We start from the raw sequence: 18,981 nt of genomic DNA, 5'->3' as shown, positions 1-18,981 counted from the left end.
CTTACACCAGGAGGGCACAAGGAAGAAAGTTATGGTGGCCAGGTAAGTTTCAAAAAATTCTTTATGGGGAAATGGGGAGGGAGGCTTCATCGTGGCTCCATACCATCCCGATTGTAATCGCGATGGCATGAAGACACTGCGCACCCCCCATGGATGCCCAGAGTTTTTGGCTGGTGTGAGTACTCAAATCTGTGCCAAACCGGGTTTGGGGCCTGTCTGGAAGTGCCCATAGTCAGGAACAATAAGTGAGTTGGTTTGATTCATTCTTTGAATCGATACATAATTTTAAAAGTAGCTTAACGGTTTTTAGAGATTTTGTAACATACCTTGGAAACGTATGGCTGCTGACTCCCGCAATGAGAAAAAGATATCACACATGACTGTAGGGCAACTGACTCCAGATTTTGTAATAACTGTGAATATCTGGTCTACATATTGCCTAAGATTTTCCTGGGAGAAAAACAACAACAGCCAAGTAAAACAAGCAAGTTAAGGCAATTCCAGGTTTTTACAACACTGAAAAATGTATACGTTTAATTAATTTTGATGTTAATTGAACTCATAATGATCAGATACTACATTATGTTTTAGTGCTTCTGTCCGATTTCTCTTCAGAATATTTTATGTCACCAGTTGTTAATGTATTCAGTAAGTATTGGTCAGCACACAAATAACCATGCATTCCGTTCCAGACACTTAAAAGTAGTTCTTGAATGGTGTTTTCCTAAATAGCCCTCTCAACCCTCCTTGCCTCAATGCCATGTAGACAATCATATCTGCAAGAAAAGAAGATCCAAAACTAGATTGCAATATATTGGGAAATCTGTTTCTTAAACAAAGACTTTTTAAAATAAATAATCCTATTTAGTGTACCTGAATTAGTTTTTTGATCTATGGATTAATTAAGTTGTCTTGAAAAACACAACATTATTGCCTTTTAAGCTTCTATATTTAGCTATGCACTCTCTGGAAGTACTTTCTATAACTTACGATGGATTTATGTTAATAAAAGCATTTGACCAGGACCTTTCTCTTCCTTACATTATTAATTTAGTAAATTGTTGTCATGTTTTACAATGAAACAACATTAATGAGATTTTAGTATTTCTCTTCCTGATTTATTGTACCTGCTGAATTCAAAAGCTAAATGGATAGTATCTTTAATGCTAGCACATAAAAACTCATGGTTTTTAACAACCTTGCTTCCCCACTCCCTCCCCCGCTGCCTGTACCATGTTGTCACTTATTCCTACATGAAACTATTTGCCTGACTCCATGCGACCTAAATGCAACCTTTTCTCTCCAAATCAGTGTTTCTCGACCTGTGGGTCCCCAGATGTTTTGGTCTACAACTCCCAGATATCCCAGCCAGGTTACCAGCTGTTAGGATTTCTGGAAGGCCAAAACATCTGGGGACCCACAGGTTTGAGAACCACTGCTCTAGAAGATGGGTGGGAACGTTCAGCTTTTCAGATGTTTTGAACTACAGCTCCCAAGGTCTTGAACTATTCCCTAATTTGGGGGTGGTTGATAAAATTCCTGTAAAGAGGAAAATTTATGTATTTATTTATTATTTATTTACCGTCTATCTATCCTGCCTTTCTCAGCCCTGGAGATTTACATGAAACTCAAACACAGAATGCAATGTGTAACACACAATGCATGGACATTTTATTTTGTTTTATTTTTAGTTTACTCTACACAAACTTGCTCTTTAGATTCTGGCGAGTCACAGCAAAGCTAATGCTTTCCACTATGTATTTTCAAGCAAAACACATATGACATGTAACCTATATGTTATTTCTTTCAATATATGATACATTGAAAAGCCTTCATAGTTGCTACACTGATTTGCAACATCTGCATAAAAAAAACTGGAAATACATGTTACCCACAGGTATTTTAAAATGCAGTAGTGTATAAGCAAATGTATTCACCTCCACTCACTCCAGCTGCAAAGAGCACCAAATTTAATACAAAAATCATGTCAGTATAGTAATAATTACATTAACTTAAAATCATTTACAAAATAAACTGCTTTACCCTGTTATTTTCCAAATTTTCAGCATCTTTCAACTTAACTGGATCAATTTCACAAGGCTTATGGAATTGGCAAATCTGAAAGAAAAAAGGAAGGAAGAATTGCAATCAGTGCACTGGATTATTGCCCTGTGGGATTGTTGCAGTCCCTTACATAAATAACTGATTATACTTTAAGTAGTCTAGTTTTCTTGGGAGCTGAATTTCTCTTTATTCCACTGAAATGCTATGCCACTATCCCATTTAGATGACTGTAATGGCGCCACGTGGGACTGCCCTTGAAAAGTCCCCAGAAACTCCAACTAATTCAGAGATTACAAATATGCAGCCAGGTTATTGACAGGTTATTGAACCCACCCCCATTACAGCACCTTATTATGTTATTATGCTTTGTGTGATTTTTGTCTTGTATTTTATGTTAAATGTGTTTTGATTTGTATTGCTTTGGGTCCTGTTAGGAAGAAAAGGAGGATATAAGTAAAGATTTATTATTATTTATTATTATTTCTTCTAACTGTGGCTTAGTAATACAACTAATAATGATTGCATGGAACTGACCTTAACACAAACCTCTGCTTCACCACTTGGACACATAAGGCAACATTTTTTTATATTCCTTTTTCAAAAATAAAAACAAAATAACACTATTGCAAAACTGGTTTAAAGAAACTGTAAAAATCTTTAATGTGACCTAACTTGACATTACCAGATCAGTTAGGAAAATGCTGAATTAATTAGAGGAAATTTGCGGCTTCTCTGTTTGTGACGCTGGGAAGGAGGATAGGCTAACTGCACTGCAGAGATAATAAAATAATGCCATACTGTCAAGCTAGAAGATGGGCACCCATCTAAAAATAATTACACATTTTACAAAGTGGTTTCCTTTGTATATGCACTGAATACTTTGTCTGGATCAAAACACTTGCTTTTGTAAGACAGCCCTTCCCTCTGTGGCCACTCCACAGCATGTAATTTCATAGCAGCATAAGGCAACAGGTGACACTGTAGCTTCCCCGGATAAGCAAAAACTATATAGGTTTCACAACTCCACAACTTTTCCCATTAGGCATGATTAACTTGCTTAGAATTACAAGGAAGTGGAGATGGGCTCTTAAAATATTTGCCGGTTTATTTTATAAATGTTTTGAAGGTGGCCTTACCTCATCAATTATTGGCTTTAGTGTAACTTGAAGATAATGCATTCCTGCCAGTTTCATTGTTTCATCAATGCACTTGGAGGTTAATGAGTTTCCTCTGAAAATGGTGTTTGGATCTCTAAAAACATAATTTAATATCATATGACATTCATGTACAAGAAATCCCAACCCATTAAGCTAACCAAACATGATAAAATGAACCAAGGCCCAAAGATGTATCTGTTAAAGGGTGTTATCAAAATATTTTATCCAAAACATGTTTAAGAGTGATGTTACAAGCACAAATAAATGGCAACCACAAACCTCAGCAAACACCAATGGGACCAAGAGACCACAGTCTGCAAGGCAGGGCTGTCTTTGTTTATTTTCATTTTTTTGTGTGGAATATTTTATTATATTATTGAATTTGTACCTGGCTTTTCTCCCAAGGTGGGATTTAACAAAACTTACAATAATTGAAAAGCGACCAAATAAAAGTTTGCAAAGGTGGTGGGATTAAAAGAAAGTGCTCCTCGGCATTCCTTAAAGCTCATTATGGAAGTTCTACATGTGACGCCAAAGAGATCTATAAAGCCATTTAATGGAGGAGGATGGCATAGCTTTAAAATAAGAGCAGTTCTTTAAAGAAGTGGAGCATCCTGAGGCAAAAGACTTTCAGTTGGAAATAAGTCCTATTGGTTTTCTAGTAAATTGCATTCAAATAAGCATATTTTAAGGCTGAATGCCATAAGAGCCCCACAGCATAGATTTAACTTTTACAGACTTTGGTCTTTGGACCTTAAAGAGACAGTAAGATTGTGCCCCCCCCTCATCCTAAACAACTATTTAGTTGTGAAGTCATTGCCATGTTTTTATGTTGCAGTGACTCTCATTCCTAGAAATAAAATCACGACTGTACTCACTGAGTTCTTCTCACTTCAGCATTTGCGATTGCACTAATGAAAGGCACAATTTTGCCATAATGTAAGAAGAGTCGGACCAGAGGTATGGCTGCCTCCTGTTTCTCCCTGCAGACTTCACCCAGTATGTGGGCAGCAGATGCTGAAACAGGCTAGACACAAAGGCAGATAAAAAAGATTTAAATACTAGTTATTTATTATTTATTTACCTATTTATACACCGCCTTTTTCTACTCAAGGCAGCTTACATATAGGCAATTATTCAATGACTTAAAACACATACGATTCCAATAACATTAAAATTAAATTTAAATTTAAATTAATACATATTAAGCATTTAAAATGCTTAAAAACATTACATTCAATATAAATCATGCCATCCATAATCGTAGTCCAAAGACGTTCCATAGTCATTACACATATTCCAAATCTGTTATTGCACTGCACTATTCTTTGAAAGCCTGATACCAAAGCCAGGTTTTGACTTTCCTTCTAAAGGCTAGAAAGGAGGGGGCTGATCTAACGTCACCGGGAAGGGAGTTCCATAGCTGAGGGGCCACCACTGAGAAGACCCTGTCTCTCGTCCCCACCATTTGCGCTTGCGAGGAAATTGGGACTGTGAGCAGGGCCTCCCCAGACTATCTTAAGCTTTGCAGTGACTTAATCTCTATGGTCATTTGGGTTTTAGGGACAGAACAGAAGTGGGATAGTATCAACAAGCATTCAATAGACAAAAGTGAAGATAGCCTTCTGGAAAAAATACCAGATAAGGTGAGGGCCAGGAAAATGTTTGGAGCAGCTACATAATGACTATCAAAAATTACTATCAAAAATATCATGCAAATGATATAAGTATGGGGAAGAAACTGAAGTGTGAAACTTTGCATTACAATCTCAGTAGCATAGATGGTGTAAACCATGGGTGATCAAAGTGTAGTCTGTAGGCCTCATGAGCCCCCCCCCCCCAAACAAATCACCACCACCACCACCACACACACCTCAGACGTTTTTGAGATCCTCAGAGCTCTGCAGTGGTCATATTTTCTGCCCCATATTCTCCACTAGGGGGTAATGAGGGCATTTCTACAAAGTTTGGAGACTCTCTAGCTCTCCCGGGATGAAAAAAGTACAAATTTATTCCAAAAAAGGTTTAATCAAAATAGCCATTAGGGGTGTGGAGAGCATTTCCACCAGGAAGAGGAAGTGAGCAGGAAGTGATTGTTTCACTTCCTGTTCTTAAAAATGATTTCTCCTGCATCTAAAGTGGCTACAAAAGAGAAAAGTCCCAAGACATAGCGAAAACACACTTGTGCACTCTAGGTGGAATTGGGGATCACATGGGAGCAAATATGTCTTTTCCAAAGAGTATGTGAATCATGGGGATGCTGTTCTTCAAGGTCTCTGAGGGTCCAATGTTGCTCTCTATTCTCCTAGTTGCCTAGCCCAATATAAACCCCATGTTTTTAGTAAAATGGTATGTGTGCAAAGGCCAGAGTTCATTTGTATGGAATTAACACTTTTTACATTAATTCAGATTCCTAGTATGTGCTAAATACTGACTAAAATGGGCACCAATGAGAACTGGTTTTGTGTATTTAATCACAGGAAGATATTAAAATGAAATCATAGTATGTCTGCTTTTGCTGTTATTTTTCATCAAGAAACTCATTATATTACTTTGTTTAAAATGCAGTTTTTGGACAAAAACGAACTTGCAAACATTTCAGCCATTTTATTTCTTTTTCATCTATTAGGATTTTATATACTAAGAAAAAAATAAATAGAGCAAATCAATTCTGAACTCTACACCTAGAAGCCAAATGATGAAACTATGGACACATCATCAGATGAATAATTTAATTTGAAAATATGATCATAGGTTAGGCTGAAGGCAATGCAAAAAGAGGAAGCACCACAACATGGGTGGATTGACTCAATCAAGGAAGTTATGGGCTTGAGTGCAAGACCTGACTAAGTCTGATAATGACAGGGCCTGTAGCAGACATCTCATTCATTGGGCCCACATAAATCAAAGTCAATTTGATGGACGATATGAACAACATTAAGATAATATTTTAAAATTTATAATATGAAGAAGTTATGGTATGGATGAACTTCACCAGTGTGATGGTGTGGGATATCACCCCCCCCTCCCTCATAGAACTGAATTATGTGCTTTCAGGAGGCTACTGAGGTTGCAAGTAAAACCTCAAGAAAGGAAAACTTTGAAGACCATGCAGAGATCCTTGGAAAGTATGTAGACTCTGGGACGCAGAGGCAATAAAGCTGGAGAAGTTGTGAATATTGATGAAGCGACTGGTAAATGGGAAACACACTGTCTTAGTGAGAGCAAAAAAGAAAGGAAAAAGGAGGGGACTTCACAGTTCTGGTTCTTAGAAGGAAAATGGGGATAGCTGACAAGAATGTCAAGAAGGCTGGACTTCCGAGTGTTTAAGGACAGTGAAATTCTCCCAAGTCCTCATTTTAAAAAATAGCTGTGTTTTAAACCTGCATATGCCACCCAACACCAAAATGATTCTATAAACATCGCAGATTGAGTGCTGCTGTTCTTCCACCCCCCCCCCCCCAAGGCTCCACTGCTTTTCCTGCACAAATGAATAAAAACAGCCTTTTCCCAGCTTTTCACAGAGTGGAAAATGATTTTGTATCACTTCTGGTTGAAGAAAGGATGACACTGTGGCATGTAGAGGGGAAATGATCCCAGGTCCAGAATTCCACAGACCAGCACCCTCTCCTGCGGGATGATGGAGGACCACTGGGTTGGTTGCATTTGTACACTGCGGATCTAGACTGTGAATGGTCCACCACTATGTTATGTAATATTTACAAAACGTTCGGGGCGAGGAAGAGTCCATAGCAAGCAAGTTACCTCAACATCTGCAGATTTTAATAAGAGGTCTCTAAGTGGGCTGTAGTAGTCTGAAGGAAAAACATGGTCTTCAGTATAAACCACATTTAACCTCAAGGAACCCAGGTCATCAGGTTTCAGTGACTTGTTTCCATTGTCTCTGGGCTGCAGGAAATACCTGACAAATGAAGAAAAACATGTGTGGGTAAATTATGCTGAAATTAGATAGCTGGTGACAGGTTCCTAAAATTAAAGAAGGTAAAACAATTACAGAAAGAATAAAAATGATGTTAAATTAAAGAGTAATCTTTCTTTAAAATAAATGAGTACCATGCTTCATAAGAGCTGGATTGCCGGAGACATTTCAGAGGTAGCCTTAGTTCTCCTAGAAATTCATCTCCAAACTTCAAGTTGCTTGCATTCCAAAGATCAACCCTGCAACACAATGAAGTGAGAAAATGAGTAAATATGTGTGAGAAACTGTGTGATTGTTCGTGTGAGAGAGACAAAGGTTGAGGAAGGGAGAGAAATCATGGGCACTTACTGGGCACTGCCAACATAACATAGACAGGGCTGGGAGCTGTGTATACAATATATAGTACATTTCTTGTACTAGTTTACTGACCTTTCAGAGCAGGGTGGGAAGAACAAATACACCACCAAAGGACTGTAAAAGTACATACGAACTACCTCAGCCACCTCTGCCACTACCATTTTAAATCCCAGAGAGAGGTTAATTATTTGCAACCCTAGCAACAAGTGGTAGGCAAAGATGTAGGGGGACAGGAAAATTGATGCATTTATGGCTAAGCAAACAAGACCATAACAATAGATCCAGACATCTGATGTTACACCTGCCATTCAGTGTGCAATACATTCCAACCCAGCTGCTGATGAGCAATGCAGGAGTGTTGTCCACTGGATTTTGCATGGGTGTAAAGTACTGTATGGTTTCTTTTGCCTACTGAAAGTGTTGCAGCTCCAACAGCCCGCAAGATGAACATGGCACTGGAAACCTTCATACCAAAGTTTTCTTAAGGCAGTGGTTTCCAACCTTTTTTTTGATCAGGGACCACTTGACTGGGGATCACTCTGACCACGGACCACTTGACCATGGACCACTTTGACCATGGACCAATTGACTAGGGACCACTTTGACCTGGGACCACTCCCCAACATTAGTACCAAAAGGGTTACAAATCAGTTTTTGGTCAACTGCTGCATCCACTTTGCCTAGAGCTTTCTCCTTAACACTGGGCCTCAGAAATATTCACTCCTTTACAGATGTGCCGGCACTGATTTTGATATATCCTCTGGGCTTTGGTATTTGCAAAACTTATACCCATTCTCCAGGCTTCTGATACATTTCAAATGTATGCAGAAGCTCTTTCTAGCTGAAGATGATTCAGTGACAAATTAGTGAGCAGAAGACAAAAGTAAATGTATTCTCCTTTCACCTCTTTCTCTCAGGATACATGCTTTATTTCCTTGACAGATATTAAAGAGGAACAGAGAAGCATCGCTTTTCAAGGTCACAAACCATGTAAATGGCTGTATAAGTATTATGCCTAACCTTTTCTCACAAATAGCACATTGTAACTATAGGGATGAATAGTGTCTGTGAACAAACAGATTTACCTGATTTCCATCTTGTCAACTTCATCAGCATCTTCAATTTCAAAATGGGATTTCTTGTTATAGCTACAAGGTCTGGTAACCTAGCACAGATGACAAAATTGAAGACAGTAGAATCTTGTTACTTAACATGAATCTTGTTAAACTGTCACTATATATAGGGAACCTCAATGAGATTACACAGTGCACACTGGTTTCACAGGTGCAAAGCCACAATACCACTTTCCTCATACCCCAAAGCTTTCAGAGAATACATTCCTAAAGAAACTTACAATATTGCACCCAGTAAAGGAGATGTGTCCAATTCCAACTTAATCCAGAGTTTGGAATATTCCTTTTAGAAATCATTCTTTGTATTATTAATTGCACCAAATGCATATCTTGATACTCTTACTTCAGTCTAGGAGCTACTCACTGGATTACTAACATATTATTATTATTATTATTATTATTATTATTATTATTATTATTATTATTATTATTATGCCACTAAAAATTTCAGGAAAATGACTGACTCTCTGTCTCTCGGGTAGCAGCAGCAGATTCTTTCCTCTTCAGCAGAATGGAGGAAGGCAGAGAAGATAGATTAACTTTTAAATTCCCTCCCCAAAATCTAACTGCCATCCTCAGTGCAACTCCTCTTCAATGTCTTCTCCTCTCTCCATTTCCTTTCCTACTTGTTGCAGGCTCCCTCTAAGCTGCACAGCAACTCACCAAAATGTCTTATTTGACCCTTCATCCTCTCTCTCATTGATAAAACTAAGGGCCCATCCAGACAGGGCCCCAAACATGTGAGCTTGCATGCTTTTACTGGGGCATCCAAATGACTCCTCTGGTAAAATCAAATTAATTTGAGACAAAGCAGGAAACCCCTGCTTTGTCCTGAATTGTTTTGATATCTTATAAGATATGGATCTTTGATAAGATCTGGGTCTTTCCAGGTATGGGCCCATTGTGGACTGGAGCCAGGAACCTTGTCAAACGATCCCTGGGCTCAATCCACACAGCCCTCTCAGGCTGTTCAGGCTCTATGAGCCCGGAAAACTCAGAGTGCACCAACGCCCCCAACCCCCCCCCCCCAAGTCCTGAAAATAGAAAATAACTTACTTGGCCTCCTTTAAGGTTCTGCTGGAGTCCTCCTGGGGCATAGAACTCATGCGTCAGGAGGGGGGGGGGCAGGAGGAAAATCACTCCTCACCCTCCTCCTGGCACATGATTTATACATGCCAGGAGGATACCGACATGACCTTAATGGCAATCGGGTAAGTTATTTTCTATTTTAAAGCCTTTTTGGGATGAGGTCATCTCAGTGTCCTCCTGGAAGGTACCGGGAGGGTATCTTGACATCCCTCCAGGAAAGTGCGGGTTTTGGGGGGAGGTGTGGGGACTTAAATGTGCGCTTAAGCCAGTGTCTTAGACCCTCTTTGGTGCACATTTAAGTGCTGTCTGGAAGCAGCCTAAGTCAGAACACGTAAGTGGTAATTAACAGACAGAACCACTATAATTTGTTATTGTTCATTCATTCAGTCATTTCTGACTCTTCGTGACTTCATGGACCAGCCCACGCCACAGCTCTCTGTCGGTCGTCACCACCCCCAGCTCCTTCAAGGTCAATCCAGTCACTTCAAGGATACCATCCATCCATCTTGCCCTTGGTCGGCCCCTCTTCCTTTTACCTTCCATTTTCCCCAGCATAATTGTCTCCTCTAAGCTTTCCTTTCTTCTCATTATGTGGCCAAGGTACTTTATCTTGGCCTCTACTATTCTTCCCTCCAATGAGCAGTCAGGCTTTATTTCTTGAAGTATGGACTGGTTGGATCTTCTCGCTGTCGAAGGCACTCTCAGCACTTTCCTCCAACACCACTATAATATGATACTAAATTAGGGCCCTGGTCATTACAAGCAAAGAAGTAACTCTGTTCTAGATTGGGGGAAAATAGCTGACAAAGAAACTCTTTTAAAGTAACACATTATTTCTCGTTTAAGCTAAAGTATGTGCTTAGAAACTGGTAATGAATATTATACTGAAAATATAGTTGGAGGTTTGATAAGTATAGTACAGAGAACTCCATATACAATCTTAGCTTTACAAACTCATCATAATGATTTGTGGAAAAGTTGAAACAGAGTGCATACTTTCATATCACACACTTACATGTTTTCTAAATCTGATTACAAGTGGTTTCCTCTTTGTGTTTTAAGAGGAAACCACTCAGAATCTGATTTAGAAAACAAGGTTACTGTAGTCCTACCCAGGTGTTCTAAATCAAATAAGGGCTGGAAAGATGGTAGAAACACACTTTCAGGAAGCCCTACTTGCTGAACAGGAGCCCTCATCCATCCATGGAGGCTCAACAGGTTTGAAACCATCCAGAAAGAAATCTCTCCTTTTCCAAAGGTCAACAGAAGTCAATGAAATAGGGACTGCAGGGATGCTAGAGTATTCTTCTCCCTAGTTGTTTATAGGGTATTTATACTATGAGTTTGAATGCCTGAAGAGGGCTTGTATTTTCCACCTTAGCAGATACATTGCTATATATTACTATGGGATATATCACTATGTCTTCTTTGACAGAGAGTTAAAATCTAGCAAAAATTGAGCACATAAATTAAACTTGTAATTTATTTTTTTTAAAATCAAGAACAGTTTTTATTTAGAAATGGAAACAAAGAACCCACAAAACTATGATCCAACTCATTAGTTAATGCAGACTATTGTGTGTGTGTGTAAAAAAAAACCCTTGTGATGTTAACAATACTTCTAGTCTGTTATGGTAGCATACACTGTTCTGAAGTCACACACATTAGTCATTCAGAAAAACATTCAGAGGTGACTTTTAATGCTCAAGAATAACAACAACTAGGACCTACAATGGAGTCCTGTAGTGTGTACTGTTCTCATTCATGGCTGGTTAGCTGGCTCCATGCTGTCTTCCAGGAAACTCTATTCAATCTCCTGATACATCCAGGTTTCCATGAGGGTTCTATGCCCATTGGATGTATTAAATCTTCATTATGCTGATACCTCTCCTCTTCTATGTGCCATTCTAACTACTGTATATCAGGATCACATTGCAAGTATGCAACATATGAGGGTAAATATCACATGGGCTGTGGGTTGCATTCACTCTCCTCCTCAGCTATTTTTGTAACTCCAAACATCATCCTATTTCGGAAATGCAGTTGCTAAATAAATTATTTTACCACACTAAACATGGAGCATGAAGAATACATACTTTGAGAGAATTTCTATGAGGTCCAGTTATCTTCTTTGCAAAGCCACATACATACACCACACTCCCCCCAACCTTGAATTTCATAAACAAAAAGTGATTTCCCCAGTTTTGAGGAAACTAGCAGCATAACAAGTTCAAGAAAACTGTATAACAGCAGAACAAGTTCACCCAAATAATACTATTGATGTTTAAGAGGGTTGTTGCTATTCAACTGGTTCTTTTACCAATTAGGTGGATAGGAAGTCCTGGAGATCTACAATGGTTGAAAATAGTACAGATGTAGCTCCATGTGAACCTTCCTTAGTTACATAATATTTTGTTCAAAACTATCATTCCATTCTCCTCTGCATTACATCAAGAGAGATGTATTTCCCATTACTCTAAAGCTGGGATTCTGGAAATTGTGGCAAGTGAAGGGAACAGAGTAGAAAGAACACATTCAACCAGAAGCACATAGGAAAATAAACCCAACGGAGAATTTTCACTTATATTATAATTATACTGTCTTAAATACAAGCCAAATGACAAACATATACAAAAGGTGGTAAGAGGGCAGGGAGAGCCATACTGTGCCCAAAGACTGGAACGTACTTAGTCCTAATCTTTTTTTTATACTGGTTTTAAACCACTTCATTGGATGTGTTGCAATAGCAGATTCCCAGATTAGTTTAGTGTTTACACCTTATTTTATTTTTCTGGTTATTTAATATTTAATGTTTATTTTACTTAAGTGATATTTGTCTTGACTGTTCTAATGTAGCACAAATCCTATGTAAAATCATACTACGTATTTTTGACATTAATATTGAAATCTGAAATATATACCGAAAGTCTTTACTTTCGGTATATTCTCACAGAGAATGTAAGCAAGCAAGCTTGGAGCTTATGGGAATCTGAACTAAACCTAATAGATAACAAGGGCCCACTGTAGTATCTGATCAAAATTGAGATAAAAAAATACAAATTGTTCAGTTAGCTAGAATAAACAATATAAACAGTATCTATAAACAGAGAATGCAGAAACAGGACAATCCCAATTTCTCTCTCCAAATTTCAGCTTGATCTGTCGATAGCAATGCTAATTCTTCCACAACACACAATTTCACTTTCCCTACAGCTTCCCAAAACTACTTCCCTACACTTTCCCAAATTCTAAGAGAGAAGATGTTGCAAAGAAGGGAGTGTTTCTATGCTGGTCTTCATTTGCTAGAATTAGTACAATTTTCTGTTCTTGATAGTTTTTCTTGGTTTGTCCTTATGAAACCATTCCTGTCGGTAACCCAAGCTCCATCATCATCATCATCATCATCATCATCATCATCGCATCCTCCTCCTCCCTCCAACCTCCCAGTCCTTGAGTTCTTTAGTCTGATGTCTTATCTTACTATGCCCCATGACAGGCTAAAACCCAGAACCTCAAGCCATGGCTTTTACAGAATGAGAGACTCCCTCCTGGGCAAACAGAAGACTGGGTGACTTGGAAGGCACTAAACAGACTGCACTCTGGCACCATGAGGTGCAGAGCCAACCTTAAGAAACGGGGGCACAAAGTGGAGTCCACGACATGCGAGTGTGGAGAAGAGCAAACCACAGACCACCTATTACAATGCAGTCTGAGTCCTGCCACATGCACAATGGAGGACCTTCTTATAGCAACACTAGAGACACTCCAAGTGGCCAGCTTCTGGTCAAAGGACATTTAGTATAATACCAAGTTTTTTAAACTTTGTGTTTTTAAATACATTACAACTGTACCCTCGGTTTGCTTTTGATACGATAAATAAATAGATATGACAGACTTATCAGTAAATGAAGGTTGGAATAGGCCAGAAACAGTCAAGGAAACCAAAAGCTTGTTTTTAGGAGTCGGAAAGCAGAATGGGCTTAGTCAGGCAAAATCTGCTCACAGAAAGACAAAGTACTCACATTCTATAAAGATCCTGCCTAGGCAAAAGGATCTAGTGCAGGTGGACCTGTTTTAAGGGTTGGCCAGTCTGAATATTCAGTCAGGTAGCAGGAAATATATTTTAACTTCAAGGTGCCCCATTTTTGGCAGAAACACAAATGGTAAGAGCTATACTTGGACTCTGGCTGCCCTGGTTCAACATTAAAGTTTCACTCCATAATAGGCTTCCATGTACGCAAAAAGTATTCAAGGAAAAAAATCATAATGCATATTAAGATTGAAGAGCAATGATAGGTTGTGGGAAAGTGACTTTGAAATTAAAGTCTCCTCTAAAGCATAGAAACCTTATGAATTGCAGTGTGTTTCTCAGGGATGATAGAAACTCTTACTAATCAATACAGCTAAAGGGGAACTAATATAAAACAAGACAATCATCAACCATAATAGTAAAGAGTGCGTGCCATCTATGAAAATGTTAGACACAAAAAACTAGAAAGAAAATAGACAATATTCTGAGCTACTTGTGAGAAGAAAAAACAAAAAGAAAGTAAAAATAGTCTCAATGGAGAGTGAGAAGCAACATACAGATGTTTGCATGCTGGATTTTTAAAGACCGGAGCAATAAGAATATTTATAATTATTCTGTAATTTCTCACCATCTAAAACTGTGTCTGTGAAAGGCCACTTCAACCAACTGAAGCTGGAGTATTTAAACTCAGTCACCCTGGAGATTTCAAGACTGAAGCACATTTATCTCTGTTTTTCTCTCCCTTTGGCCAAATTTATCTTGTTAGAGAAGATTAATTGGCAGAATCAATATTCCTGTCGGCAAAAGTACATGTTCTGCAGTTTACTTTGATACCTTATTTGTCTCTCTTTGACAGCATTAAATGCCCCTGAAAGCTAGTTTTGAATTTCCGAACAGATGCAGAGATACTATCTTCTCTCCCTGTCTTCAAAACACTCTTCACAATGCTTTTCAAAAACTTCACCGGCAGCTGCATATACAAAGCATAGGAGGAAGCTACTTTAAATATGAGGTTATCTACAAATCTTTCTCATAACTCAATGGTAACAACAAAAGCTCTGAGGTTTTCATTTCTAACGAACCTAGGACACTGAAACTACCATTCGGGTACCCCACCCAGTAGTAACCACAACCAGAAGTCAACGGCAATTCTGACCAAGTTGTGAACATGTTCAAAGGCTCCTCCCTGTTATACACTTAGGTTGTTTCTAGCGGTCAGAAATTATTTTTCCCCTCAAAAATAAATTTGTTATACTTTTTTCATTTTTAAGTAGCAGCAGGCCAACTGAATGTAAAAGGAAGAGACTGCCAAAGAAAGAACAGTTCCAGATATAAAGCCAAACAAATAGACAGCTAAAAGCCATTGCCAGCTACTGAAGAAAATAATGGGAACTTGAGACATTGGAAACAAAGAGTCCTGAATTATGTGTTTAACTTAAACACACCTTGGAGCCAGAGGGAATACTAACTCAATATGCCATATTGTTCTCGCAGTCCTACATATATTGCACTGATTGGTAGAACTCCTTCACTGCTGTTCGCAGAATTAATTTCATTTTAACTACATTTACCCTTGACACAAATGGCAGATCCTGGAAACATTTGATTCAATCAGAGCTTTAAAATTGCCAATAACCTTCCATGTTTTGGAGTTATCTTACCAATCGAGGCCCAGCTTACCTGTCCGAACCTATCCCTTCATAATTTACCTCAGAGGTTAAGGTCGTCTGGGGAGGCCCTGCTCTTGGTCCCACATCCTTGCAGGTGCGGTTGGTGGGAACAAGAGACAAGGCCTTCTCACTGGTGGCCCCTCATCTATGGAACTTCTTCCCCAGTGAAATTAGATCAGTTCCCCCCCTCCTGACCTTCAGGAAAAACCTAAAATTGTGGCTATGGGACCCAGCTTTTGGTCAGTAACGTTCGATAAGTGCAATAAGTGAATACGAAATAGTGCAATGACAAATGGAATGGCTCTGGATTATGATTTAGGACTGTGTGGTTTTGATGACTGGTTTCAATGTTTGATGTTTTTAAGTTTTTGGATTTTAATGTATTTGTGCAGCATCAGATTGTTGCTTGCTGTAAAGGCACTCTGAGTCCCCGGCGGAGAATAAATGTGGTGAATAAATAAATAAATTCAAATCTGATGACAGAAAGACAACTATTGTCATAAGAATTGGCCTTACTGGAAAGTGAAACAGTGTGTTAAGCAGCAAAATTTGAATGTGATTAATTGTGAGTTACTTACTTTGTGACTGTATTTTCAATGCCAGTGATGCCAAAATAATGTTGTGTCCCCTAATCTGACAAAATGATTTCTCTGTTATGGATAAGATATACTCATGGTATGTGAGTAGCCACTCCATTTTATGCTTTACCTCAGGAATCAAAAAGCAAAGCCTAGAGCTGGCCCTGAATGTTATTTCCCAGAGACATTTTTGATCACATCACAGGATTGCCTATCCTTAAGTGCCTGTTACCTCTGGTAGCCACCAATTCTAGTTACAGATATGTCAAAAGCAGAGCAAGTGGGGGCTTTTCACTCTACACAGTTATAGGACTACAGATCCTATATTTAATTACTGTATTATGGCAATATCCTACTGAACCTTGGGGTTTGTTGTGCAGTGAGGCACCAGAGTTCTCTAGCTGAGAATTACGAATATCTCATGAAAGTACAAATACAATACTTCCGTGGAATTGAATCATGGAAGACAAAGTGAAACCACAGTGTTGCACAGTGCAGTGTGAAAGGGCACTGGCTCTCTTCCAGTTGCTTATCTACAGTCTTGTTCACATTTATCCAAACTGAGCCCAGTGAGATTTATTGCTCAAGAAACATTATTGTATAATTTAATGTATTCATAGACTTTGCCCAAAGTGACTCATAATAAACATTAACTTATTATTGAAATTCAGCAACACATTTTAGGAACAAAAGCCCATTGAAACAATGTTACAAAAAATATGAGTGCATTTACATAAGACAATTCAGCAGGCATAGTCTAAATTCAACATTACCTTGAATGAATAAATATTTCACAAACAGCAAAGACAAAGTAAAATTAAAAGTAGCAGAAGACAAACGAGAAGATAATGTAAGCCAAGTTGCTATACAGTGCCACTTTATAGCTAGGCTTGCAGTGTTAGGTGCATTTGCATGGGTCAGAGATGCCAAGATTAAATGTGCTTCAGTTATCTCCTGGACAAGATCTTTTCAGTAGACTAGATGTTTCACAGCTGGTTCTCTCAACTTTCTTACCAAGGATGTAAAATCTACTTCATCCTTATGCTACCACTCTAGGCAGTCTGGCCATGTTATAACGCAGCACTAAAAGTCCATGTTGAATGACATTTCCCCCTTCCTCTTATCTGATTATTTTTTATTTGGGATTGGTGGATTCTATTTAGTCCATCTTAGTTCGCTGTAATATTAACTAAATGCTTTTTCCTGATTCACTGATTTTGTATGAACTCACAAGGCACAAACTGGTTAGTGGTAACAGACAGTGTGAGAGCCAGAATGGGGTATTAGTCTGGGTATTAGAATAAGACTCCAAACACCATAGTTCAAATCTCACCATAAGTTGGAAATGACTTCAAGGCATACAGCAAAAACACTAAAACAAACAAACAACTAAACTTTTAAGATAGAGAAGAAGAGAAGAGGAACAGACATGAATAATGTGGCCTTTTACTGTGGTAGCCTCTCTCTCTCTCTTTTTATACACACACACACATACATATATGGAGCCCCCAATGGCACAACGGGTTAAACCATTGAGTTGCTGAACTTGCTGACCGTAAGGTCAGTGGCTCGAATCCAGGGAGCGAGGTGAGCTCCCGCTGTTAGCCCCAGCTTCTGCCAACATAGCAGTTCAAAAACATGCAAACATGAATAGATCAATAGGTACCGCTTCTGCAGGAAGGTAATGGCACTCCATGCAGTCATGACAGCCACATGACCTTGGAGTCGTTTACAGACAACACCATCTCTTCAGCTTAGAAATGGATATGAGCACCACCACCCAGAGTTGGACATGACCTTTACCTTTACTTTTTACACACACACACATACAATAGCAAATTAGGGTATTGAACAAAAATATAGCTTAGTAGTGGTTACTGGGGGAAGAGGATCAGGGAACTGCAACAATTCACGTAATAAAATACTCTTTAAAAGGAACTTTCCAATCCCTGGTCAGATTTGTAAGAAAAGGGGCTAGAACAATGTGCACTTCAATACAGTACACAACAGTTTCAAAAGCAGCTATTTCAATTTGAGAATGGACTTAGACATCATGATAAACAAGCTCTTTCGAACAAGATTTTTCAGGACACACACAGTCAAAACCCATATTCTCATGAACTTCAGTGTTCGGATTACATTTCTGTACATAATTTGCAGAAGACAAAAAAATTGTCAACATCAAAAAAGTGTATGGGAAAAACAAAGTTCTGAATGATGCTAGGCTTTGCTTTACCTTCATTCATTCATTCATTCATTTTTGTTAAAGTTCTATTAGGCAAAATTCTAGGCGTTTTCAATGGAATGGAAGTGTTTTCTACATAAGCAAAGAGAAAGCTTTTGTGTTTCAGCATGCTGGCAAGCCACCAATACCGTCCGTTTTGAATAGTTGGTTGCTGTTATTGCTTTTAAAGCTTTTTTACATTTCCTGTGAAACAACTCTCCCACTATTGACCAAAAAAGAGAGGGTGGAGCAGCTATAAAAACCACAGTCTGGAAAGCATTCACATATCAGCACGGGTTCAAAGGTTGGAAGAGAAGGGCCAAAGGAGGCTAAGGGAAAACTACACAGAAAAGCACAACGTCATTCCCCAGGAAAAGCAAGATGCTCTTGTTTCAGTAGTTATTTCTTAGATACTTCAGGCCCCACTTGGAGGACTCTTTTAAAAATTATGAAAGTGTGGTATTTTATCAACCATTCTTCTGAAATACCAACCTCAAAATAAAACACTTCATCAAACTGTGGATTGTTTGTCTTCTTCTTAACTTTTGTCTTTTTGGCTTCCGATCTGTAGGAGCAAAAGAATATGATAGGTCAGAATTACACAAAGTATGTCCAATTGTTTTGCACTTATAAGGTGTACTCCTTTGCTTATTCTAAAAGCAAACAAATCCTGAACCTATCTCTGTGCTGCACTTAACTCAGGCTCTTGCATATTGAGATTGTGAACACATTTGTTCTG

The 18,981-nt window shown here is 38.6% G+C and overlaps 1 protein-coding gene across 2 annotated transcripts in view; it reads right to left on the bottom strand.

Annotated features, from left to right (window-relative positions):
- The window catches only part of RASA3 (RAS p21 protein activator 3), a 169,112-nt gene that overhangs the window by 25,875 nt on the left and 124,256 nt on the right, over positions 1–18,981 (bottom strand). For both annotated transcript variants that reach the window (XM_060769666.2, XM_060769667.2), the window contains exons 7-14: positions 18,735–18,807; positions 8,604–8,683; positions 7,296–7,400; positions 6,987–7,143; positions 4,100–4,248; positions 3,201–3,315; positions 2,044–2,118; positions 327–450 (exon numbers count right to left, since the gene is read on the bottom strand). In XM_060769666.2, the coding sequence (XP_060625649.1) occupies positions 327–450; positions 2,044–2,118; positions 3,201–3,315; positions 4,100–4,248; positions 6,987–7,143; positions 7,296–7,400; positions 8,604–8,683; positions 18,735–18,807 (878 nt within the window). The remainder of the gene's footprint in view (positions 1–326; positions 451–2,043; positions 2,119–3,200; positions 3,316–4,099; positions 4,249–6,986; positions 7,144–7,295; positions 7,401–8,603; positions 8,684–18,734; positions 18,808–18,981) is intronic.

This window comes from Anolis sagrei, chromosome 3 (genome assembly GCF_037176765.1).
Source record: "Anolis sagrei isolate rAnoSag1 chromosome 3, rAnoSag1.mat, whole genome shotgun sequence".
Lineage (NCBI taxonomy): Eukaryota > Metazoa > Chordata > Lepidosauria > Squamata > Dactyloidae > Anolis > Anolis sagrei.
The sequence above is the reverse complement of the archived record's forward strand: the minus strand, read 5'-3'. Positions and strand labels throughout refer to the sequence as shown.